The following is a 26,400-nucleotide window of genomic DNA, read 5'->3' as shown; positions in this document are numbered from 1 at the left end:
TTTATGGTTTTTTCGTTTCATTTTTAATACAGAGAAATATACAGAAAATTCATAAAATGTCAGTGAATATGAAATTGCTTTAATCTTTCAGAAACATTTCATACGCAAAATTCATGAGTGACGAAAATAGACTTAATTTCGTAGATTCATTTGATTAAAAATCATTTTTCTAAGGATAAATGAATGACAATTGTGAATTTCTCATCCATCCTGTGCCTCTTTTAGTACCCCTTCGAATGAACCAATATCTACTAGCACGCCTGTACCAATTTCACAGATCAAGATCGAACCAAATCTATTTAAGAAAATGTGCAGATAATCGAAATGGGCCCAAAGGATAAACCCGACGATCTGGAGCGAATTCTTCGCTATGCAAAGAAAGCTTCTCAGCCTGATCTCCACGATCGTCCGAAAAGATACACCTCCTTAGAAAACCTAATTCACTTTCTCAAATCGACAGATGAAGAACGAGCTTCAGAACGAAAGCGGTTGCTCTGCGACAATTGGGAAGAAATCTTCGAAAATATCTTGAAAATCTTCCATGAATCGTCCCGAAGCCGAGTCAATGGCGTCGTCTTTACAGAATACTCTGCAGAAATCCTCTTGAATTTGATGAAGATTATTCACGATTTCGATGAATCCATCGTTGTTCCTGTACTCAACTGGGTAGCAACCCAATTTGAGTCAGACGATCTGCTCGATCATCGATTCCGCGAGAACTTCTTCGTCTTCATCGACATCTTTCTCACCTCTCGTCCCAAGGAGCATTTTCTCGCAAACATGAGCATCGTCATTGATCCTCTTGTCAAGGCGCTAGAAGAAGCAGAAAGCCTTCAAGCACTGCTCTGCATCCTCAGCCCGATGATTTCATTGTCGAAATCGTACGAATCCATGTTTCTGGAGCGCTTTGAAGACGTTTCTGACATCATCATCGGCTGGCTTGTTGAACCGACGGATGATATGGAAAGTTACATGGAGCTGTGCCAGTCAATGCTCGATTTGGACCGTTTCTGGCGCCAGAATATGCACCAAACAGTCCAGTACTTTGACGACTTTCTCAAAGACATTCGCGAGTTTACGGACGATGCGAAAAAGGGCTACAAAGAGTTCGAAGAAAATCCGGAGAATTGGGACGTTTTCGCTACTCCTCTGGGAAACACACTCAAGCAGCTTGAGTACAGGTTGATAACCTACAAGTGTTTGATGCGAGCAATCGGGCTAGAGACTTTTACGAAGAATAATTACTTTGATGATTCATTTCTCAGTAGACAGTTGAACGTCATCGTCAATATTTCAAACGAGTTCTTGACAAAAAAGCGATTCTGCGCTCTGGAATCTCTCACGAAATACGTCGTCGAACTGACCTGCATGCTCGTATCTGGCTCTACTTCTGGATGGCAGCAGAAACAAATTCCGACAAGCGTCTTGGAATTCACAAGAAAGCTGATCGATGCAGTTCCCGAGTCGAATTGCATCATGGCAATCACCCTGGTCCTCGTTTTGATCCAAGAAGCGCCCTGTGGATTGCCTGAAGAATTTGCGACAACTTTCATCAACGAACTCTCTCACTGGAAGAATATTCAACACCCAGATACGGTAGCGGAACTCCTCGGAGTCTACCAATCTGCTCTTGGATGCTCTGTCAGCCAAGTTATTCAGCAATCAGCGTACTACTGCGTTCTTGGAGAGCTGCAATTGACGCTGAATGAGCTCTTGAGATATCATGGTGCTACGAAGAGAATTGAAATTTATGCGATCAAGAAATATATGACAATGAGTAATGCGAAAGTCGACGATGTTCATGATTTTGCTTCAGAACAAAGAGCCTTACACAGGTACAGTAAAAAAGTATTTTGTATCACATCAAATTTTACTCTGTTTATTACAACTATGATGATGTGTTCATTTTATACTTTTATAATTTTTATTTTTCCGGAAAAAGAGTTTTTGGGATACACCATAGATCACGAAGGAATTACTGATTTCATTTCAAAAACGAATTCACTCTTTACAATAACCGAATATTTATGAAACTATAACAGCTGTTTACCATACGTCCACCTGGTTCAATCTTATCTTTCAGCGCCCTCTTCCTGGTAACCGCTCTTACCGAATTTGCCAGCACAAAGGTAAACGTACTCTCAGTCCATGAAATTCAGCCATCTTTCTTCGTCCTCGTCGAAAAAGAACTGCGTCCCGCAATGGTTGAACTCAATTATCCAGCCTTGGAGTTTGCTTTGGTCACTGCACTGAGATCTCACTGTGAGTGTCATGGTCATTTCATCAACAATTTCTTGGGAAATACAAGATTGATGAATAAAGAAGCTCTTCATCCGCTCAAAAAGTACTACCCTCGATTGATGAAGTTCGTGTCATTTCTTCTCACAAAGAAGAACGGGGCTTTTTCGGTGCGAGATTTAGCCATTTCTTGGGCAAAAGACATTATCCGCTGTGTGAATAAAACCGAACTCGGCCGACCAGACAACAAAAGAGGGCTCACATGCGTATCGGAATTCGAAGAGCTCACTGAAGCTACTGTCGAAGCCGCCTGGCAAGCTGACCGAGGCCAGTTGCTCGCAATCCACAGATGTCTTGAATACGCAATCGGAGCTGCTCCGGAGAGCGTTGCGAAACATGTCATTCGCGGCGTTTTCTGGCTTTCAAGCCATGCTGATCATGAAATTGCAGACTCCTACAACAAGTTGCTGCTGAATATTCCTGCTTCAGCAATGAACAATTTTACTGAAAAGGACTTTGATGAAAACTCCCGAAATACAGTTTTGTACCGAGCTTGGATCGCCCGACGAGCTCTAATGTGCCGACCACAGCAATTCAAGAATGAACAATTTTCCGGCGTTATGGACTTGTTGTTGAATGCAAAAGATGAGGGGCTATTCGAAATGCTCGAACGAGGAGTCTGGTGGTCAGGAAGAGAGACGAAAGGAAATCTGGCAGCTACGAATCAGCATTTGAACTTTTGGGCTTTATGGGACGCCGCCGCCTTTTGTGTGGAGAATAGGCTGAAAACGCCACTCGGTTCAAATATTCAGACCTTGAATTCAATTGAAAAAGGAATCAGGGGATTTGAACGTAGCTTGGGCATGCCCACAGCGAAACTGCCAAAGAAATCCGATGAGCATGTGAAACTTTTGCTCACGAGACCTCGGTTGCTGATTGCTTTTCTTGGCAATTTAGAGAGACTATTTTTCAATGCCTACGAAGGATGTGTGACGCTGCCGACGTCTTCGAAAAGGTAAGAGTTTCCATTGCTTAGGAGTATATAATATATGTGGAAAATATTTTACAATTTCTAATGAGAAGTCTACGAGGCAAATTAATGAACTCGACCCAGGGAGGACGAAGTGAGTTTCCAGCCTCCTCCATGATTTTATTAATAAATAACAATAATTTAGTCCTGCTTTTTGCCATTTTCTCACCATAAGCCATTTTGTCACTCATAAACTCAGTTTCGTTTTTTATTCCACTATAATTTACGTCAATCGAAAATAATGGAAAGTCCCCAAATTAAAATTTCAATTCCAGCGTCCGAACATTTTTCATCAACAACAAATCAATCTGTGTCAAATGGCTTCGAGGTCTCCGTCTCAGTATCATGCGCGTCTCTCTTCACTGTGGATTGCCTGCTGATGCCTGGCATCATGGACAGCAATTGTTAAATATTCTTGTTCCGGCCGGACGGAAGATAGAAATTGATCGGTCAAACTTGGAGAGAACTCTGATGATGTGCGCAGAAGCTGGTATTGCTCTCAAAGATGAATCGAGACTCTCAGGGCTTTACTACTGGGCGAGAAAGCTCGACATTGACATGAACTTTGTCTGGCTGAAAGGCTGTGCGCGCCAAGCTGATGGAAAATTTGAGCCAGCAATAGCTATCTACCAAGAGTATTTAAACCGTGAAGAGGATAGGCGCGTCGCGAATCCGGAGGATGATCACGTAAATACCGCTGAAATCTTCGTCCGTCAGCAAATTTCCGAGTCATTCTTGGCGATCTCATCCTGGGAGAAGGCTCAAAATTGGCTGGAAAGTAACTCGGATTATCCTCAACTTGGCAATCTCGATTATGTGAAATGCATGAAAAACTACGATCTTGATGGAATCCAGAACTTTGACAAACAAGAGGTGCTCGGAAGCTGCCGTGATTATTTGGCAAAAGTTCCGGAGACTACCTGGCGTTGGCCGCTCATGAAGCAAATTGCCGATGTTCAACTGGTTATGGCGAAGGTTGATCGAGAAAATAGATCACTAGACACATTGGAGGACGTAGGACGAACAATGATTCTGGCTGAAGGTCTTCAGTGGCCATGTCAAATCAAGCAAGATGCGATCGGAATTCTCCACGGCTCATCCCTCGTGCGAGACGTCAAGGGATCGCAGAAGAACTACCAAAGCCTGAAGATACGAGCAAAACTTGCTGAATGCTGCGAGATTCCGATTATTTGCAGAGTTCGCAATCAATCATCAATTTCCTGTCTCGAGGAAGGTAGATTTGAGCGAACAAGGGAGAACTTCAATAGAGCAAGCATTCTTTTCCGCAAAGCTAGGCTCCTTGTTGAAAAGGAGGCTCGTTCAAACAGAAGAACTGTTGATCTGGATATTATCTATAAAATTGAGCGACAGGAATGTAAGCGACTCGCTGCTCTTGGGAATTATCGGGATGCAATAATGAGACTCGGTCACACAACATCCGAAAGATTGCAACGACAGGTTCCGCAACTGTCTGGGCCTCATGCAAGCTCTGGTTTCAATATTCCAGCAGATAAGGAGATCGGGAAATCTCTTTTGAACCTCGTTTCCTGGGCAGAGAAAGACTGGAAGAACATTGGCCCGGAATTAGAAATCATGGCAACGGGTGGGAGCCGAAATCATCTTTGCAACTCTCTGGCCTTTTTGGTCACTGCTGAGCAAAATATCAAAGATAAAACCCTCGTCCGACCATCATTGCTTGAAGAGGCGAAGCAAGAAGCTGTCCTTGGATGTCTTGTAAATCTTGCGTCTATCAAACAACCTAGCTACGCAAAGGCTCACCGAGCGCTTGGAAGCTTTTGCTACAAGTGGGGAAAGCGAGTTATCGACGGAGCAACTAAATCTGGTCTGGTCACCTTGACGCCTCATGAAAGCTCGATCATGGAGAACTCGTTGAGAAACGTAATTTGGAAGAGCGAAGAAGAATTCCAAGCGCAATTTTCTCTAATGCGAGATCTTATCGGCAGGACTCAGCTAATCGAATACCCAGAAGACAACGTCGACAATATTTCGATTCTCCAACAAGAAGAACAAGTCACTGTTAAATTGTACAATCAATTTCCATGGCTGTACCAATATGGCAGCATTACTGCAACAATGCTCAATATTTGGCGTATGGTATCCGATCGGCTATTTGAACTGTACTCCAGGGCGGCCACAGCCTATTTTGATGCGTTGAGAGTAGCTGACAAGGATATCGATGCTTCATTACGTCTCTTAAGGAAAGTTTCTAAAGGGATTCCCTTTAGATATTATCTTATTTCCGATAACCACAAAGGCCTTTTAAAACTCTAAAAAGACTTCTCGCAAAACATTCTGGTGGACTGAAAACCGTGCTGGAAACTGGTTTGAGAACTTCTTCTGTTTCATCCTGGCTTGAAATTGTCCCGCAGTTATTCTCTCGTCTTCATCATCCCGAGCCCTACGTTCGAAATGCGATTACTGAGCTACTCGAGCGAATCGCCCAACAAAAACCTGATGAGGTCGTTTTCGCCGTTGTTGTCGCGCTGACGAAGGCTGATCATCGAATTGAAGCTGGTCTTCGGGACTTTGATTCAAATGAACAAAAACAAACCATTTCGTCATCGTCGCTTTCTGAGCAGCAAGCTTCGCTCCAGAGAATCAGAAATAATCTCAGTCCGATTGTCGTAAAAGACGTAGAAGTAGTCGTTCACGAACTGAGACGAATCACCCTCCTCTGGGACGAATTGTGGCTTGGAAGTCTGACACAGCACTATTCCGATATCCAGCGACGACTTTCCAGACTTGCTGAGGAAGCGAAACGATTAAACGCGAATGCTTCATTGACAAGTGATCAGAAAAGTAAGATGATGAACGAACTCCAACAGGCACAAATGAAGCCCGTGCTCACTGCGTTTCAACATCTGGCCCAGATTACAGCAGCAAAGCCAGAAACCCCCATGGAAGAGAAATTCCAACGCCGTTACGGAAAACTCATTCAAGAGGCTCTCAATCGCCTCAAGTCCAATCCTGCTCCCATGCAGCCTGCTCTTTCCTGGGCCCCATTCAAGCAACTTCACCAGGAACTCTTGGCGCGAGCTGGAAAGCGTGGGCAGCTGGCGTTGAAAGAAATCTCCCCAAAATTGGCGAAACTCAAGGATACCTACCTACCAGTGCCTGGTCGTTCTGGGCTGACTGTGACAAAATTCCATGGTCTGCTCACCATCCTTCCGACAAAGACTAGACCCAAGAAACTTCATCTCCGGGGAGGAGACGGGAGAACATACACCTATCTCTTCAAAGGCCTGGAGGATCTCCATCTAGACGAGCGTATCATGCAGTTTCTATCTGTTTGTAACAGTCTGCTTCCAACTGGTCTGTCAGCGAGAAACTACAGCGTTACTCCTCTTGGCTCAAGATCTGGCTTGATCGGATGGGTCCATGGGTCTAATCCCTTCTTTGTTTTCTACAAAAATGGCAAATTCGACAACAAGATAAGCTCAATGTGTCTGATAACGTCAAAGTCGATCGTCCAGTGGACGTATTTAACAACAAGGTTTACCCTGCTTTGGCTGCTGCGGGAGTCAACCCAGAGAAATCGAGTCGAAGAGAATGGCCAAGTTCCATTCTCAGAGAAGCGCATCGAGAACTCGTCAAAGATACGCCTAACGATTTGATTGAAAAAGAGCTCTGGTGCAATTCAACTTGCTCCGCGGACTTTTTGAACACTCAAACAATCTTTTCCAAGTCTTTGGCAGTGATGAGCATGCTGGGTTATGTTATTGGCCTTGGCGATCGTCATTTAGATAACATTCTTTTCGACCAAGAAACTGGCGAAATCGTTCATATTGATTACAACATCTGCTTTGAAAAGGGTGCAACGCTCCGAGTTCCTGAACGCGTTCCATTCCGACTCACGCAGAATATGGAAGGTGCACTTGGAATTGCTGGTCTCCACGGACCATTCAAAGAGGCTTGCGAAAAGACCATGCGAACTTTGCGAGAAGGTCGAGATACCCTTATGACGCTGCTAGAGGCGTTCGTCTATGATCCGCTTGTCGACTGGACCGGCGCCGTTGATGCTGGATACGCAGGTGCGATTTATGGGGGAGCAGCTGCTACGAATCAGCCGGACAAAGGAGAAATGGACAGGGAAATTCAGCGTTCTCTTCTTGCTACTCGACTTCTTGAAGTTCGTCAGCCAATGATCGGCATTCAAGAAGAAACGAACCGTCACCTCGCTGCACTCATCGAAAAACTAGAAGAATACGAAGTTGTCAACGTCAAACTATCAAAAGAGCAAGAAACGCATAAGCAAATCACCACTGCTTCTCGATACTTGGACCAGATTTCTGAAGGTCATTTGCGAACTCTTGGCGATCGATTCAAGCGCTACAAGATCATGCAAAATAAAAACCAAAACCTCAAGGAGCTGTTGCATGAGAAACGACTGCGTCTCGGGCACTTTCAACAAGCGTCCGAGCAGATCGGCTTGAACTCCGCACGAGAAATCGAACTTTTGGTTGATGAATTACTAACGCCAGTCAGTAGCATGCCCTTCGCTGCCCAAAGTGCAGAGGTTTATATGAAAGAAATCGGGCAGAAGCAATTATCAGCCCAAGCGAGTGATTTGTACAACCAGCTCAATACCACTCTGGCACGGCGACATCAAATCACGCATCGAGGGGTGAAGATGCTCGCCGCATACATTAGTATTCGTCAGTTGTATCCGAAAACGGTCGTGAACTCTCATCGAATCAACTTCTGGGCGAATGCCATTCTCAAGCTCGAAAACGAGATGAGCATTGACGCGTGTACTTCAATCAAGAACGCACATGAAAGGCTGCTGGAGCTGGAGGACTCGTCGATGAACGGCACTCGCAAGCGTCTCATCAAAGCCAAGGCGCTCTGCCTCTCCTCCCAGATCGACGAACCCAGAGAAGGACTCCAGGCGAAATTGACCGAAATTCAAAGGCGACAAGCGCAACAAGAAAATGTTTTCGCTGATATTACAACAGCAATGAAAGCAGTTGAAATGGCGACGGACGATCTACTTGCTGATCTTCCTCGAGCCGAGCTTCCAACTCTTCAATGTCTCGTCAAAGTCTTTTCGCAGAACTACATGAAATCCATCACGATGGAAGAACATGTAGCTACAGCTGGGCCTAAGCTGGCGTCGATCAATTCGAAATCAGGAGACTGGTTCTTTGAAGAATTGAAATCGCTTTATTTTGAGCAGAAAGAAATCGCGACAATTTGCGCAAGAGTTTTTCCAACGGCAGTGGCGCCGCTGAACTTGTTGGACATCCATTTGACAAGCGATGTGTATACTTGTCTAGGCAAATTATACTCCGAATGGAGAGGATACATTGTTCCAGAAGCCGTTTCGTTGCTTCAGGAAAGTTTTTGATTTGTCTAATTATTCCTCGTTTATTCCTAGCTCGCCGCATAGGATCAATCAAACTGGTTTCAACTGACCCCTTATATCGATCTTTGATCTTTCGTTGTCAAATCCATTAATCAGAGAGCACTCTAATTTTCGAATAATCTGCTGTAATGAAACTCATCGAAAACTTGTACTAAAAGGTTGAAGAAAGCACTCAGCTTATCGATGGCATCATCAACTTGGCCTATTCTCAGCCTCTGTCAAAGATGATCAGCAACTTGAGGTAGTAGAGAAAACGGTCAACAACATTTTCTGACGTTTTTTTAAAGGACCCCTATTCATGATCGTCTATTTTTAGCTCTGTGCTCAGAAGTAGACAAGTAGATGCTACGACAGAGCAGTATTTGGAAACGGCACAGATACTCGAGAGACATTTCGACGAGCTATGCGAAGGGATGGGAAGTGATGGAAACGCGCTGCCAGGACTTATGCTCGTAAAAATGTGCAACGATATTTTCCAGGTGACTTAATAACCTTCACACTGCCCTTTTTTAATTATTCTTTCAGGATATCACAGTCGCGACTGAAAAGCTCGTGTCGTTCTTCTTTGACTTGGTGATCCCTGAACGCTGGAATCACTCAATATCTCCAGCAAAGAAGCTCATCCGAAACGAAACCTACGATTCGCGATACCTCCGCCGACTTCTCTTCCTGCGACAACTTGAAGCTCTCTCGAGTTTCTTTTCACTCGTTCGAGGAAATGCGCTTTCTTTCAGCTCCCAGTCCGAGACAAATCCAAAACTGCTTTCAGAAGAGGAGCTGGCAAAGCCGATCAAGGTGTTTATTGCGAATTTCATTCAAGAGGTGCTGCTCGGCATGCCCAGTTACGCAATGGGACGCGTATCCTGTGCTCTTATCGAAGCGTGCGGATCTGAAGAGCTATCATCAGGGGCGATTGATGCTAAAGACTTGACAGCAGTCGTCGAAAGGGCCTTGAAAAAGGAAGAAGAAGAGGTACGGTATTTTTAGTTTTGATTGATTTTTGCCGACTAAGAGTTACGAACGATTATACAAATAAATAATTAGTGCGGCCTAGACTATCGCCTCTATTCATCGAATAAATTCAGTCTAATTGACCGTAAAAATGCGACAAAGGACGGACTATTTCTGAAAGATTGTGTCAATCAAAACGTTAATTTTCATTTCAGACCGACATCGTGAAGACAACTGCCGTTGTAATGAACTACATCCGCAACTGGAAAATGTTCGACATCACCCGCCGATTGTCCCAACGATCTCACTTGATAAACTCCTGTCTGAAACGAGCAATGCTTCAGAAGACCTCTTTCCAATGGCTCCACGAAGATGTGCTTTGTGATCAACTTGATCAGGCTAATATGCGATCGCGCGTGATCAAGGATTTCCAAGAAATACTCGAGGAGTTGCGCAACCTGGACAAAGCAATTGTTGATATTATCAAGAATACTGAAATCAACGAACAAGACTTATTGAAGCGACTCAAATGGTCAAGCGGCACGAATCCAAGAGTAAAGCCCATCGAGCAAGCAGTTCTTCTGGCAAAAGAAGATCGTCGGACGATGCTTGCGGAAAACTCGGAAATCGCGAAACGCGTAGAACGATTTATTGAAGGCGTTTATACGTTTGAATCTCTCCGTCTTCCGGGCTTTGAAAGCAACAAATTTGATTCAGACAATTTGAAGCTCATCGAGACCTCGATAAAGATCATCGGCGACTACCAGATTTGCTCGAATCAGATTCAACCGGAAGAAGTTACTCTCACAGAACTCACACCTCCTGTTCTCGATGATAAGACGCCGTTTGTGCCGGATAGATGGAGGCAGAACTGTCGCCAGGAACTGAAAGTAAAGGTAATCAATTCGTCTGAGTATTGATAACTTACCTCTACTGAGATATGATTATTTAATCAATGGACGAGATACTCGAACGTTCAAAAATAAAACTTTAACTCCCAGAGCTCCAATCTCAACCACTCGAAGTCACACTCGAACAATAAAATCAAGCAAGTGAAAGTCTCCATCAAAGAGTTCTCGAACTTCCTCGCCTCGCTACATAATCAGCGTAAAAAAGTTCTCCGCGAGGTGGTCAAGTTGCTGCAAGAAATCCCAGCGTCGAATCCCGCCTCGGCGAAAGCGAAAGGCTGGCTCGAGGCTTATGCGGATTACGCGGAGAGCTTGAAGGACCTGGCAAATGAACTTTCCTCCCAGTCGGAGTCTATTGTTCTGGCAGAGAGACTAATCAGCGACACCAATTCACTACTCGATGAGACTACAAAGGCAACGTTTGCAGATTTTTTATCCCTTAGTGGACAATGATTAATATTTGACGATAGCAAGTTAGTAAAAATATAGAGATTCAATTTGAAGATCTGTTAATTTACAGATTTTTCTTTTTAACATTTTCTCAAGAACAGAAAGATCCGACACTTGTAGTATCTTTTACAGGTTTTTTCGACGTCTTCCTAGTCTCGTAAATACCCGAATCGCTGTCCTAAGATCATGCATAATCATAAAGAATTACGATCCGTCGTTCTGAATACAGAATACTTCGTTAGACCAAATAAAACGAATTGAATTAGGAACGTAAACGCGTTTAAGATCAATACGTCGCTGTTTGCCCTGGCCGAACAAGAACAGGCAAACTCAGAGAGCTCAGAAAAAGAGTTACCGCCCCAAGCACCATCACAAGACCCGAGTCTGAATTTTGGCCAGAACTTTAGAACTTCCAGCGCCGCAAAAACAGAGCCCGCAAAGGAAGGTTGAACTTATTTTTTATCGAAAGTTAGTGACGCCAAAAGCTTTCAACTTCAAAAAGAACCAACGCAATCAAACGGCCATCCTCATCCTCCGACGAATCCAGCAAAAACTTGATGGACTTGATCCTGACGAGAATCTTCAAAAGTCCGTTTCCGACCAGGTCGATCACGTGATCTCAGAAGCACGGGCGATTCACAACCTTGCGCTCATGTACGAAGGATGGACATCTTGGGTCTGAGCTCAAGTGCCGGCCAATATCTCACAGAATATCTACAGTACATCGAGGATTTTACTTTTATAGCTTCCTCTCACGTTGTCAAATGATCCCCGGAGCTATTCTTAGCTTCCTCTGAATCTTTAAAACCCTTATTTACAACTGTCACTTTTTATCCCTATTCTCCCTGTAATGCAATACTGGCACGTTAGAAATCCACTGATTATTTTCTAAAAAGAGAGGCTTTGACAATTCAAGGCCGCTGACAGAAGTAGATATTCGAATCTCTCGGACCAAAGCGTGATTTTGGCTCTTTTATGAAGAATTATTGGCTTTCTAGTGCTCATGATTGTCTCCAAGCTAAAAAACTGAAGCAATAATTCTTGACGGTTTTTAATTTTTCAGTGAAATTTGGGCGAGAAAATTCGTATCTTATGAGTTAACAATAATGATGAACAAATAACTGTTATGCACTGGGACCCAAAAGACTGGGTAAGAACTCTTTCAATTTCCTTTTTTTACTGACCTTTACAGGCATATCGAGCAGAGGGCGGAAAACACCTCGTTGTCTTCAACCAATCCCTTCGTAAAGTCCTTCGTTTTATCAAAGCGCCTATTGGCCTGGAACGGACGCTAGAAGAGGACAAGCGAGAGATTGAACGAAGACTACGCTTTGAAAAATTAGTTGTCGTAAGAAATCCATCAAACTGATTCCTATTATCACTTCCTAAGAGCCCTCTGCTTGCAGAATTCGGACTTCAGGCGGATTCTGGAAGCTTGGTATGTCTCCCCGCAGATTTCTGTAATCGCTTATCAAAAAGAATTTCCAATGATCGCCCACCCGCTCGGTAAGGCTCGCATTTTAAGAAAATCAGCATAAATTTTGAACTAGGAAAGATAAGGTGATCCCTCCAGGAGCGAGATTCGCTGTACTACAAGATGATTTCTGTCAAAATATTCCTTTTGTTTCCAATATCGCCATAGAGCTCAAGCCCAAGGTTATTCAAGATTTTAACTCAACTATATTTCTGAAATAGTGTTCTTTTGTTCAACCAAATCGCCGATCCTGCCAGTTCTGCCTCATGCAACTCGAAAAGATCCGCCGCGGCAAATATGATTCCCGATCAGCCTACTGCCCCGTCGACCTTTTTTCTTCTGATCTTAATCGCAAACGTTTCGCCTTCGCTCATGTAAGTCTTCCTAATTGATTTATTATGTAAGGCAATCATCTGATTACATAAGGGTATAATTGGTATCATGTGCTGTCATGAAAATCATATGATATGATTTCAGTAAGTATGACAATTTGAGTACGATTAGGGATCTTATTAATTGCTTCATTAAACCCACAGATGCGTGTAATTGAATCTTATAATTTTGGGCCATAAAATATAAAAATAAACTCTTTTTATTTCATAGATGTAATCTACCTCGAGCATTATATAATTTTGAATTGATTAATTTATCGTAGCTCCTCGAAAACCCTCAAAACAATCTGCGATTTTTCTGTGACGGAGAGCTGATTTACTCGATGGAAACTTTGGAACACGTTGGCGCATCTTGCGCAAAACGTTTCCCCCAATTAATCGAGAAATTATGCGGCTTTCCAGATGCCCTCGACAAGGTTATTTTCGATCTGTGCAATGTGCTCGGCGCCAGGTTAGTGAAAAACCCAAAATTTCTTGACCAAAATCTTCTCAAGTGAAAACGACGAGCATTGTTTCTCGTCAACATTCAAAAATGAAAATTTCAAAAATTCCGAAAGTTCTCTTTCATGTTATCAGAACGGCCCATTACGCGCTCTAGCTGCACTTCAAAGGACAAGCTCACACAGTGCCAATGAAGTTCTCGGTAAACCCATTCTCTCTCTTCTCTTTCTTACCCTTCCCTAGAAAGTTTCAAAAGACTAAGCCCAAAGCAAGTGGAAGATTTGGAAAACCCTTCACACAATTGGCTAGCCTCGGCAAAGAAGCAAACTGACTTATCGGATGTTGACATTGTTCGACGACATCTGATCTCCAAAACTATCAAAGATTGTAGTCTTATGATCGTATTTATTCCCAAGAAAGATGGTGACATTCACTTCAAAATGGAAATCGTTGATCTTGATCTGAAGGTACCCTCTTCTTTTGTTCAATTTAAACCCTTGTCTTAGCCAACGAGCAAACTTTTCGAGCACAAGACCAAGGAAGACGCTTTGTTAAAAATCCGCGAAAACCCTGCTACCACAAACCTCTGATTTTTACCATCCTTTTCGATTTCTTCCATTGTCCCTTTTGCTTGAAATTTTATCACTACTGCAAAAACAACGATTATCTAAAAATATTTATAAAAGTAAAATGATTGAGGATTCTCTTTTTTCTTTTTTAAACATATGGAAACTGGTGCCATAAAGAAGCAGCTACACAGCATATTTGACCTATCATTTGTCTATTTTTCGGCATTTCAGAGGAAAACGTAAATCATGTCTGGGCAATTTCGTCAAGTCGCTTACAAACTCCCGTGGGGTAAAATCCGCGGATTGTCTATCGGAAACCCGAATTCGAAAAACGTTTACGTCTGCCTCCACGGCTGGCAAGATAATTGCGGCCTCTTCAAGCCTCTTCTCAGTAAACTACCTCAGGTAGAAAATAATGCTTCAAGAAGGATGAAAATCCAACTTTTAGGAAAACCACTACATCGCTTTGGACCTTGTTGGGCACGGCCTATCCGGTAAGTTGTTCAAAAACAAATTGGGCTAAAAATATTTGCTGAGCATTGATGGCCCATAAATTTACTTTTTTGACATATCAACAAGTTTTTGAAATGGGTAAATACTCGACTAAACGACGAGTATTTGCATCCTCGGGCCCACTCCCTCACAAGTCTTCTCGACTTTCAAGTCGTTTCTCTCCAAAATTGAACTTTGATCATTCAAAAAATATTCCAGATCGTCTACCTGATGGCTCGATGTATCAATTCAACATCTACCCTCTTGCCCTGAGCCACATTGTTGAATCCCTTGATGTCTCGAAAGTGAACTTGATTGGGCATTCTCTTGGCGGTGGCGTTTCCGGAATGTACACGGCACTCTTCCCGGAGAAAGTGGAGCGTTTGATCTTGCTCGATTCGGCAGGAATGCCCTTGATCAGGGACGATTTCAAGGGCCATACGAAGAAGGCCTTTTTGGAAAATGTAAACTACAGAGAAAAAGAAGAATATCAAAACACCAAGGTTGGTCATTCTGGAATGCGTTATGTCTGGAACGGATTTTTTTCAGGAGGAGCTCTTTCGAAGGCTCGATATTGGTATGGAACGACTCGGATCAGGTCTGAGTGACACCGCCAAAGAACTGTGGCTTGAAAGAGCAGCGAGGAAACTTGAGAATGGAAAGTTTCAGCTCAACCGAGATAGGCGCTTAGGTGGAGTTCAAATTTAATTGCCTCAACTTACTTTTCATGTAGCTTCGCTAGTTTACATACTAACCCCATATAACCATATATTTTTAGAATCCTCATGTGATGATCTAGTGCTTTAATATGTCCGATTCTTGAATTTCCGGTTTATATCGGATTTTTATCGGTTTTTCCCATTTCGTACAAGTAACGCTTGGACAATTTTATATTTTTAGAATCCTCTCGATGTCAATTTTCCACTGGTCATCTTTTTACGTCGGTTTACTGGTTTTACCGGTCATTTATCGGTTTTTCATAAATATTCAAGATAGATAAGGGGTATGATACATTTTCTGAAAGCCCATTTCAAGTCCTTTCCACTGAAAGTGTAGTGAGTAGAAATGTCCGTTTATTGTCGGTTTTAGTCGGTTTTTTTGTATGAAAAGTCGGTTTATAAGTATAAATATAATGAAAAAGCCATATTACCTTATGCGCTCGAACGCTCAAGCGTTTGCTCAGCGAGCGGCGCTTCCGCAGGTCATGGCCCTGCTCAAAGACCATCTTACATCATCTGAATGTTATAAATATGAGCTTAATTATCAGTTTGTCCTTTATTTTGATGGCAATAGTTATTGAAGAAAATATTATTGAAACTTTCAGAATTATAATTTAAGAATAACGTCAATCCAATGGAGGCTCGATGGTAGGTGGCAGTTTTCGTCTGGGCAAATGTTGTTTTTTTCTTCTTGTCTCGTGAGAGTTCTCTCACAAAATGTGGCGGTCGGTCGTTTTTTGAATTGTAACCTTGTTTCTTCCCATTTTCCGTTTTCGTCTTTGCAAAGGCGAAGCATATGATACTTTTTAGGTTAATTTACACTTTTTATGGATATTTTGATGAATGAATAATATGAAACCATTCCGATCGACTGCCGTTGACAGTTTTTCCGGCAATTTGAAGGTCTGGGTCACGCTGGAACTCGGAAATATACCTTCCACTCAGAAAGTATCCTCGGCTATCATCTTTATCACTATGAAGGTCGCCAAAATGGCATTTCATATCCTTGTTCAAGTAGTCGACGAGTCCAGCAGCGCTGTCAACCAAACCAATAACGTCAAGACCATCCCCATTCAGGTCGTTACGGCCAAGATTGTTGTAGAGGTTGGTGAGATCTCTCTTCACGCAGCCATGACTCGAGTCGATTTCACCTACGAAATCAAAAGAATGTTAAATAGGGACTTGCTTACCTTTTCCGTGCCCTGACACTGTCTTGTACCAGATGATTGTCTGGAAGTTGAACCGTTCATCGAGGCTGTTGAAGAACTTGGGAAGGGTGTAATACATTTCGGCACTCCAAAACTGGCTTTCCGCCCCGTCACTTTGTACAAAGAGGTTCTTCTTGGGGCCATACAACTGATACGCTTTCTCCAAGGACATTCTGATTCCGGCAAGGGAGAACTGTGGATCCTTCGGAGTTCTGACTTCTGCAAGGAGATGTGTGTAGATCTTCCGAGGCTTTCCGTCTGGGCACTTTCCATAGCTAATATCCGAGAGTAGCGGGAACACATCCTTCCGGAAATGCATAGTTTGCGTTTCCTGTATTTCTCTGGCACTGACACCCATCGCTATAATATAACGTCAGTATCAGAAGTATATAGGAAGATTCACAGGGCTAGTCAGAAGTAATCCAGATGATCAAGAGGCTCTATAATGTCTTATAGGAAGATTCACAGGCCTAGTCAGAACTATTTCTGATGATCTGGAGGCTCTAGAATGTCTTATAGGAAGATTCACAGGCCTAGTCAGAACTATTCCTGACGATCTGGAGGCTCTAGAATGTCTTATAGGAAGATTCACAGGGCTAGTCAGAAATATTCCTGTTGATCTGGAGGCTCTAGAATGTCTTATATAGGTCTGACTACCCTTCAAAATCTTCCTGTAAGATATTCTAGAGCCTCCAGATCATCAGGAATAGTTCTGACTAGCCCTGTGAATCTTCCTATAAGACATTCTAGAGCCTCCAGATCATCAGGAATAGTTCTGACTAGCCCTGTGAATCTTCCTATAAGGCATTCTAGAGCCTCCAGATCATCAGGAATAGTTCTGACTAGCCCTGTGAATCTTCCTATAAGACATTCTAGAGCCTCCAGATCATCAGGAATAGTTCTGACTAGCCCTGTGAATCTTCCTATAAGGCATTCTAGAGCCTCCAGATCATCAGGAATAGTTCTGACTAGCCCTGTGAATCTTCCTATAAGACATTCTAGAGCCTCCAGATCATCAGGAATAGTTCTGACTAGCCCTGTGAATCTTCCTATAAGGCATTCTAGAGCCTCCAGATCATCAGGAATAGGTCTGACTAGGCCTGTGAATCTTCCTGTAAGATATTCTAGAGCCTTCGAATCCTCTAGAAAAGTTGATTCTGATGGATGGTAAGGACTTTATCTGATGATCGCAACTCCTACCGTAATCCGTCGTGATCATTAGGGCATCGTTATCGTAGGTGCAGATGTCTAGAAGACTCCTGCTGAAGTTGTACTCTTCGTTGAGTTTGTAGTGGTTCAGCAGTTTCTTTTGGGCACCAGAAGACATGCATCCTCTCAGAAGGTAGTCGGTCAGCAAATCAAGGAACTCCACCTTTGGTGCACATTGCATGAGAATTTGCTCTCGCTTGTATCTGTTATTGTTGGCGTCGACTTTTTCGATTTCACATAGCTGGGCATAGGTAACATCTGCATCGTCTGGTACAAGTTCCATGAGCAGCTCTAGGCGTGCTCGAGCAAGAGCATATCCATCTTCGCTGTCATCACATGTTGAGCAAGCATTTTCCAAGCATCTGACTGCATGTCCGCCGTTTTCGCATACTGTCGTGCCCAATAATTGTTCTTCGGATATTGCAGGTCGCATAGAAACTCGATTTATAGCCTTGCAGAAGAGTTCCACTTGAAGGTGACTCGGGCAGACGCATCGGAGAATAGAATTATCATCAGGAAGAGATAGCCAGCTGGAAAAATGCTTTTATATATTTTCCGAAGGGTGTTAAGACAGCATTCCGGCCCTTTTTCTGCTTTATATTGCTTCAACAATATCCAAAATGGCTTTCGCAGATATCGTTTACGTTTTATTTGACCAAGAACTTGAACTTCGCTTCGAACTCGTGTGTCCAAATCGGAATTCTCTTCGAAAAACTGGCATAAACTTGTTTTGAGGGCATCATCTGTGGTTGTAGAGCTGTATGAAGATGGTCGTGTGTCCCCAAGGCATCTGTCAAGTTCTTTATACTTTGGATGTTTCATCCAGAAGTCGCTCATATCAGAATATTTCATGTCTTCCTTTGATATGATATCGTATTCGATGTCTCGAACTATCCATGGGAGAGTTTCAGAATGTCCGGTGGCAATGGCTTTTGTTTTTGTTATCGGTTGTAGCAACTTTTCGATTTTACCTCTCATTTGACGAACAAAAGTCGCTTCTTTACTGTCCAGTTTACGTAAATCGACTGAAAAAATGGAATCCAAAATCATCGAAAGATTCTTCTCCATTGATGGTTTGATGATCTTTGCTTCTTTTTGGCTCTAGAATCGTTATTTACATGACTACTGTTTGTAAATTCTTTGAAACCAATTTTCCCCACAAAAAAACCGACAAAAAACGACAACAGGCCCATCGAAATACTTTCACGAAACTATTTTTAGCGTGAGAAACGCGTCTGGCAATTTCCATTTTGAGCATTTCATTTTCCAATTCTAGTTTTTTCAATTCATGTCCGTTTCGATCTTCTTTTTCGCTGCTTTCTTCTTTTTTAGTGACAGTCTCTCGATCATAATGAAAGAAAAGAAAAAACGCGCTTTTGAAAAGTGGCGGGGATCAGTTGGTGCGAGGGATTCTAGCGCTTTCTCTCTCTATCTCTTTTGATCTCTGCTTCTCTCTTTTTTTTGAAATGATCTCGGCTCGATTTCATTCTCTAGTTGGTCAAATATGATTCATTTCACAGGGAGAAACTTTTGGTGACTCTTCATCCTTTTTGGTCGAAAAATCGACTCTCGCGGTTCGGAGCGATAAAGAAGCGATAATATTTTGATTTGAAGATTGAAAGTATGAAGAAGTAATAGTTCTGAATGAGTGCTTTCAGAAAAGGTATAATAGTCACTATCTAGCTTGAATGCCGGTAAAAAACCGATAAATGACCGACAAAACCGTTAATCCGGAAAAATAACTCGATAAGAGAAAAGTTCACGTCGAGAGGATTCTGAAAATATATAATTGTTTGGGTATTACTCGTTGGAAATGCGGGAAACCGATAAAAATCCGATATAAATCGGAAATTCGAAAATCGAAGATATTAAAGCACTAGATCTTCTCATAAGGATTCTAAAAATATATGGTTATAAAGGGTAAATATGTAAATTGGCAGAGCTACATCAAAAGCAAGTTGAGGCAATTAAATTTGAACCGCGCCTTAGCGTTAGCTACTCCTGGAGTCATGAGCGTAGGACCGGGGTTTCGCAAATAAAAATAATCTTTGTTATATCATCTGATGGATGGATAAGATGGGAATTTTCAGGTGTGTTCTCAACTATTGACGTCTTTCAAATTTATCTAATCAGAAGATTGGTATAATTGAGTGATATTTATATGCATGAATAAGAGGCAAGTCCACTCTTCAAAAATAGCCCTAATTCTGTTGGTAAGATGTGCTCACACATGTGGAAAAGGATAATTTTTTTATAAACCCCGTCAAGATCAAATGAAGGATTTGTACAATACCATTGTCGAATCTGATGTGAAAGTTCAAGCACTTCTTCAAACTCGCGAAGGCTTAAAAGGAATCGACATGGATGTCTACAAAAGTAATACGGGAAGAGCGGCAAAGGAGTTTTTACGTAAGTTGAAATAATCACCGTCTATTCGACTGAGGATTAAAATTTTTGTAGGAAAGTCGCTGCAAAGGATGGAAATCACTTGGCCTTTTGGAGGAAACCATCACTTCTACGTCAATGATCCTGAAGTGACAGCCGAGCATGTGAAGGAATTCATCGAACAGTAAATGTGGAAATTTCTTTTCTTAAGGGTAATCCTATACATCGGCGCAGCGCTGCTCGCTCGATCCGCGCTCCGCCAGAACCTATTTTCACTAGGCCATAAAATCCGAACGGAATGAGATATTTTCAAAATTCAAAAAGATTCTCTACCCATAACTTCTCTTCTGTTCCTCTAACAAAAATGAAACAAATCGGCAACGAGGAACCATCTGAAAACCGCCGGTTTCCTTCATAAGACATTTTCCGCCACATTTCTCATTCAAATTTCACAAAAATCAGATGGTCTTGTAGAGGATCGTCTGTTCTACAATTCCTCTGTCTTAGATTTTCTTTTTACGCTCTCGAAAACTATATATGGTCATTTGAAAAGAGCGTTATTCTTCCTCGCGCCTCTTTGCTTCCTATTTCTCACGGCGCGCTCGCGCAGAGAAGAATAGCGCTCTCTTCAAACTATCATAGAGAATTTTTGAGAGCGCAAAAAGAAAATCTAAAAGACAGGAATTGTAGAACAGACGATCCTCTACAAGACCATCTGATTTTCGTGGAATTTGGATAAGAAATGTGGCGGAAATATCTGTTGGAGGAAACCGGCAGTTTTCAGATGGTTCCTGGTTGCCGATTTCTTTCATTTTTGCTAGAGTAATAGAAGAAACTTTCAGCATTCAGAATCTTTTTGAATTTTGAAAAAATCTCACTCCGTTCAGATTTTATGGCCTTGTGAGAAATAGGTTCTGGCGGAGCGCGGATCGACCGAGCAGCGCCGCGCTGATGTATAGGATTACCCTTAATGACATGATATTGTTCCGTGTTTTCCGGGAGAGCATTTTATGTTCGACTGATTCTATGATTTTTTAATTTATTTTAATTCACTGATAATCGTAGTTCTGCTGATTGATAATAAAGATATACAAAAATAATTGCTCCCAACACCTTACCTATCCTTGATACATTGGTAAGATTGATATGCTATCTATCTGATAGCATGGTGTTTATTTCTTTGTCCGAGGGTATGTCAAATATTTTACGAAGCTCGTCTTCCAGGAGCATGAGAGAATATTTGCCTCGCGAGCCCCAAATGCGATTAATTAAGACCAAGCGGATTTATGATCGAGCTCTTGAGTAGCTCTAGGAACGTGATTATCTTCGTTAGATTAATTTTTCCACATCGTTGACGCACGGCATTTTCCATCGAGCAAGGCTGCACCTGTTGCAGCGAAACTAACCGTAATTTACAGCCCCTATAAAAATAAATTGAAAAAGCGGGCGCAAAATTTGGCGCAGTTTTCAATACACAGAAACTTTTAATTTCGACATGGATGCGTCGTCTTTGATTTCAAGTAACAATGACAAATCTGACAGCTGGCATTTTTCGTGCTCATGTTGTGTCATTGTCTTCGAATTGATTTTCAAACTCGCGGAACGCGATCAGTTCTGCCCAGACAATCGGACAAAGGCCTCTCTTTTTAATTGATTCGAATGTTCGGTGGTTATTTTTGAAAGGTACGGAAGCGTCAACCCTTTGTCTGCTCACTTGTCGGTTGGTTTGAAACTTTCCGCCTTCTGAGTAACCGGAGAGGGGATGGGGAATTGGAAATAATGAGCCGGAAAGGCGGAACATCGGCGAACAGAGGAGCGATTTCCGGTCGGCCTGGGGAAATGAAAATAGGATTAAGATGCACATCGTCCTCGAATTACAGTATTTTAATTCATCGCCATTCAAAAGCATTTTCAGCAAGATAAAAATCAAACACCAACAACAATTGACCTACAAATATATAAAACAAGCCCATTCTTCGCCCCACAATAAAGCCAAATATTTTAACAACCCAATGACAGTCCCAATTCAAATTTACCAACTCGTTCGGCTCATTCTCTTTCTTCTTGATCGAAATTGAAAATTGCCTCGCAATGGTCAGTGGGTTTATTTTTCTAAGAGTAAAGGCCCTTCAAAGGCGCATTTCGAAGGGATCTTGTTGACTCAAGATTTTCAAGGAGGCGCAAAATGGGCACCTGAGGGTTGAAATCTGCCTTTGAGATTTTCTCGAGAAGGGTCACGTGGGCAGGGTGCTAATTATGGATTCAAGGGGAGCCAGAACCGACACTTGAAGGAAGGTGTTGCTATTTGCATGGCGATTTTCTTAACTGAAATCTTCTTTGTCTCGTAGATTGGGCAAATCGGCATGAGAACATGTGTAATTCCAGCCCGATGCATTCCACGGAGCCCTTCCCATCGAATATCCAAAAGTTTCCTCATTAGCCTAATTTTCTCGCGCCATGGCCCAGATTTAGGTTCATTAGGTCGCGGCATGTGTAGGTGTAATGGTAGAAAAATGGACCACATGATCGCCTTTTTAAAACTTCAATTATGATGCAGATTTAGAATCGCTAGGTCGTGGCGATCATTTTGATACCAAAATCATCGGAATCGGACTAGATTTTCGACCGAGAATGACCATCTGAAGTCCCAAAATGAGCGCTAGAAATTTTCGAGCGCCCGGAAAGGATGAATACTCCATCCAGTCATTTAAGCTATAGTCTCACTTTGTAGAGCAGGTTTTATTCTCCCAGAATCACTTCACAGAAATTGTGAACAGGGATTCTAGTAAGGACCAGCGCCGAAAGATGCCCCCAAAAACGTGCAAAATCAAGGCGAAATCGTTAGTGCGAGTTCTCGGAAACCAAATTTGGCATTGATTTTCCCCATTTTTCGGCTTCTTTCGGCGCTCGTCCGTACTAGACTCTCTGTTCACAACTTCTGTGAAGTGATTCTGGGAGAATAAAACCTGCTCTACAAAGTGAGACTATGGGTTAAATGACTGGATGGAGTATTCATCCTTTCCGGGCGCTCGAAAATTTCTAGCGCTCATTTTGGGACTTCAGATGGTCATTCTCGGTCGAAAATTTAGTCCGATTCCGATGATCTTGGTATCAAAATGATCGCCACGACCTAGCGATTCTAAATCTGCATCATAATTGAAGTTTTAAAAAGGCGATCATGTGGTCCATTTTTCTACCATTACACCTAGGCATGTGGGAAAATATATCTTCGATTTTGGACAAGTTCTGTGTATTGCCATTCTATCATCAGCAGGTGGGATGGAACAATAAGCATAATGGCTTGAAAAAATCACTGGAGCGGGGGTATTTAGTGGTGTTATGGCATCATAAAGGTCGGAAGGGAAGAACGATCAAAGCGGCGGCCAGGTGATTGGGGATAATCAGTTCCTTCTTTTTGCGATAGAGAGTTGCCAAAGTTTTCAGGCTCGTTTCCTTTTGTCGAAGGAAGGATTTGAAATGGTTTATTGTGTGGAAAACACAGGCTTATCGTCACAGCAAGAAGGGAAGTTAGTATGAAAAGTAATGTGAGTGAGCTAGGAGAAAAAATCCCGCAAGAGCTCACGCCGGGCTTTCCACAAGTCGATATTAATTCGGATTTCCGCCACAAGCGGCGAATTATTCAATATTTATAAATCAGCAAGGTGTTTGGGTGTAAATTATTCACGCACGTGCATCCATACCAAACAACAGCAACACTCGCTGATTTCCTACAACCGGTGAAGCACTTGCCAAAATCAACAAAGATTTCGATTCTTGAGCTCTTGCTGTGTTTGGGGGGAATCTCCTGGGGTGTAGGGGCAGCTTGAGAGCCACGCCTAAAGTATACAAACTCGTGTGGGATTAGATCTTCGGGTTTACGATAAGACCATAATCGACACTAGAATCCGCAATGGGAAAATCTTTTTGTGGATGTATAATTTTGTTAGCGATAATTAGCCAATTTCTTAATCCCTCATATCTCGCCGAATAGTTTATTTTGATTATCCGATAAAGCCTCGCCAAGAATAAATAGCGGATTTAGAGAACTAAGAAGTCCTAGACGAAATCCGCTCACTGAAACGCTCCGGCTCATCTTCAAGGGCCAATTTTCGCGTAAATTAGCTAACATCTTGGACAGCACTTGAAAGGTCAGCCAAAGAAATTAAATCCGCGGAGGGTGCATCATTACCCCCTTGCAATACCTTTGATCACTGATCAATGATCAGTGACTTTACGAGGCAGAAACTGGATCACTCTTTCTACGCATCTGAAAAACTCACTCCTTGCTCGAAACTTACTGGAACCATTTGAGTCCTAGCCACTTGATCAGGGCCTTTATCTCATCGAAAGCGCGGAAAAGGGTCAATTCATCAGAAAATCCGACATGAGCCTCTGTTACATGGGAGAGTCCCATCGCGAAAATGTCAGACATGGCCAAGCAAGACCCAATATTTACTAACATCTGCGTCGAAAAAGGTCAACCTTGTAAATACGCCCGTGCTCGAAGGTCTATAAAACATTGATAAGGATAATTGCGAAGTGGTTTGCCGAAGTACTGATAAGTGTCGTAGAATACAATTTAGAATGAGCAATAGGGCGATAGCAATGAGCCAGAAAAATTTTTTTTGATAACAAATTTTGTTTGGACCTTCGCCAGGGAAATCTGCGAGTGTCGAAATTATTCATAAAATGAGGACTTGGAATTTAACTGACAACAAAATTATTTCTAAAAGAAAACGCAAAGATACTTGCCCTTTTGCAAATCATTCTTTTTCGAAAATCCGATAATTTCGTTGTTTATCCATCATCATCTATCTTCGACGCTTTTCTAAAAAGCGGCTCCTCTGATCCTGTTTTCCTCCCACCAGAGTAATCCATAAACGCCCATCTTGACTACCGGTAAATATTGCGGAAGAAAACCCATAAACGACTGTCGTTAGCCCTTTACTATTTGCCCTACGCTCCTTAAATTTTCCGTAGCTCGTAAGGTTGCGCGCGTGACAGCTTTTTATTTGGGGAGCAAAAAAACGAAAGTGTGTGCTCAGCTCAGCTCGTAATCGAGTGTTTTATCGAGCTTTGGTGCCTAAAATTTTCATGCCAAACGAAGCCTGTATAATTTTTCTCGAATTCTTGCCTCTGAAAATTGCCCCCAAAAATGTCGCCAAGCGCATTCGATATCTATTTATAATTTCCTCCTTCCCCTCTTGCCCAAAATTATACCCTCGCTTCCAATTTAAAAATTTTTGGCAAACAATATTTTTCAAAAATACTTAGGTCAACCACTTCCGGGAAAAATGAAGCATTTGAAACAAGTTTTAAGGAAGCCACTTGGCCGGAAGTTGTCCCCAAAACAGTTTTGTAAGAAAGCAAGGCGGAGGAGATAGGGTACAAAAATCGTAAATGCCAGGTTATATCAATATAAAAAGACACCCGGGAAAATAACAGCCACATTCCCACACGCACTTCCACCCTTGACCGAGAAGATATAAGAGGCGCAACGTTTGTATACCATTTTGCTTGACATCTTTCAAACTCGTTTGAAGTCGCCGAAATTTTGTTAGCACCAGTTTTCGGTCAGTGTTTACTTATAGAGAAAACACTGGCGAGAAGGCAGCTAATTCTGTATATAAAACATTCTATCCAAGCCTTAATTTTGTTTGTCTCATAAACTGTGATTTTGTCTGCCAGACAGCACTAGAAAAAAAGTTCATCAGATGAACTTATATGCCTTCCCAATCGGTCGTTCATCTGAGGTCAAAAAGGCCCCCTTTTTGTTCCTCTTTTTGGCGCCGATTCAAGGTAATCCGAATGTTCCGGACTCATTAGCCCGCTCGCAATGAAAGCTGATGCGCGGCATTGATAACGGTACCCCGACTTCAGAGGCTGTAATCGCTTCCAGATCCATGTCGCCGACCGCGAGAACAAGGTCAGTTTATAAACAGCTCTAGAATTTCCTTTTACTACGGATTACAAGGGCACAGATACGCTTTGAAATTGCTCTCAAAGTCATGAAGGGAAGCTATCCCGAATAACGTTTTCGACGATATCTTATCCACTTTATTGAAAGACCCATTCAGTGGATAAGTTTTTCGCGAATTTGTGAGAGCGGTAGCTTGTAAAATTCAGATACAGCTGTTCCTCGAGTCCTTAATTTCAACCTAAGTACTGGGAGGGGACCCTGAATTACAAGGATGGCACGATAAGGGACCTATCTCGTCTATTATCGGTTCGATAATTAATGCTGCATCAATTTGATTTTGCCGATTTGAAAAATGATGAGTTCAGTCTGTTCTTGAGGAAGTTCTCAAGTCAGTGTTGGTCAGGATGATAAGTTATCATTGATAACAAATTATAAATTTCAAACTCGTACTGGACGAACAAGAAAAACTTAAATTTGCCAGGAGAAAAGCATCTTTGTGGTCTTTCAAAGAGTGCATCGTACGCGTGAATCCGGATGCCCGTCATTTTCTGATCCATCCCCCGAGTTTCCTCACTAATCTCGGCTCTTACCGTCGATCCTCCGTTGACCCCCTCGATTCTTCCCTCGC

General features: G+C 42.4%; 3 protein-coding genes across 3 annotated transcripts; all 3 read left to right on the top strand.

The window, feature by feature from the left end:
- Positions 1-308: 308 nt before the first annotated feature.
- On the top strand, positions 309-11,870 carry LOC145711909 (serine/threonine-protein kinase SMG1-like). The gene is given in 13 exon segments (XM_081789598.1): positions 309-1,835; positions 2,084-3,253; positions 3,544-5,498; positions 5,501-6,697; positions 6,700-8,628; positions 8,667-8,692; positions 8,813-8,895; positions 8,971-9,133; positions 9,180-9,626; positions 9,821-10,501; positions 10,607-10,927; positions 11,249-11,394; positions 11,396-11,870. Coding segments are annotated over 13 exon segments (9,879 nt in total). The 5' UTR covers positions 309-324; the 3' UTR covers positions 11,646-11,870.
- Positions 11,871-12,000: 130 nt separating this feature from the next.
- On the top strand, positions 12,001-13,998 carry LOC145696890 (inositol-pentakisphosphate 2-kinase-like). Its single transcript, XM_081773999.1, has 9 exons — positions 12,001-12,113; positions 12,156-12,311; positions 12,354-12,469; positions 12,514-12,619; positions 12,659-12,811; positions 13,093-13,280; positions 13,324-13,472; positions 13,514-13,737; positions 13,777-13,998. Exons 1-9 carry the CDS (start codon positions 12,090-12,092, stop codon positions 13,858-13,860), a joined length of 1,200 nt encoding a protein of 399 aa, XP_081630125.1. The 5' UTR covers positions 12,001-12,089; the 3' UTR covers positions 13,861-13,998.
- A 75-nt stretch (positions 13,999-14,073) lies between these two features.
- LOC145711874 (serine hydrolase-like protein) lies at positions 14,074-19,922 on the top strand. Its single transcript, XM_081789566.1, has 6 exons — positions 14,074-14,244; positions 14,288-14,333; positions 14,551-14,834; positions 14,881-15,022; positions 19,457-19,486; positions 19,736-19,922. The coding sequence occupies exons 1-6, from the start codon at positions 14,086-14,088 to the stop codon at positions 19,888-19,890; spliced, it is 816 nt and encodes a 271-aa protein (XP_081645692.1). The 5' UTR covers positions 14,074-14,085; the 3' UTR covers positions 19,891-19,922.
- Positions 19,923-26,400: the final 6,478 nt, after the last annotated feature.

Source organism: Oikopleura dioica, chromosome 1 (assembly GCF_907165135.1).
Source record: "Oikopleura dioica chromosome 1, OKI2018_I68_1.0, whole genome shotgun sequence".
NCBI classification, from domain to species: Eukaryota; Metazoa; Chordata; class Appendicularia; order Copelata; family Oikopleuridae; genus Oikopleura; species Oikopleura dioica.
This window is presented reverse-complemented; position numbering and strand designations above follow the sequence as displayed.

What these genes read in the sequence shown, in the direction of transcription:
- LOC145696890 (XM_081773999.1), top strand. Translation starts at nt 12,090, where the DNA reads ATGCACTGGGACCCAAAAGACTGG. An exon ending in AACGTTTCGCCTTCGCTCAT is followed by an intron (nt 12,812 to 13,092) that starts GTAAGTCTTCCT and finishes AATTTATCGTAG; the next exon opens with CTCCTCGAAAACCCTCAAAA. An exon ending in TGCAATGTGCTCGGCGCCAG is followed by an intron (nt 13,281 to 13,323) that starts GTTAGTGAAAAA and finishes AATCTTCTCAAG; the next exon opens with TGAAAACGACGAGCATTGTT.
- LOC145711874 (XM_081789566.1), top strand. Translation starts at nt 14,086, where the DNA reads ATGTCTGGGCAATTTCGTCAAGTCGCTTACAAACTCCCGTGGGGTAAA. An exon ending in TTCTCAGTAAACTACCTCAG is followed by an intron (nt 14,245 to 14,287) that starts GTAGAAAATAAT and finishes TCCAACTTTTAG; the next exon opens with GAAAACCACTACATCGCTTT. An exon ending in AAGAATATCAAAACACCAAG is followed by an intron (nt 14,835 to 14,880) that starts GTTGGTCATTCT and finishes GATTTTTTTCAG; the next exon opens with GAGGAGCTCTTTCGAAGGCT.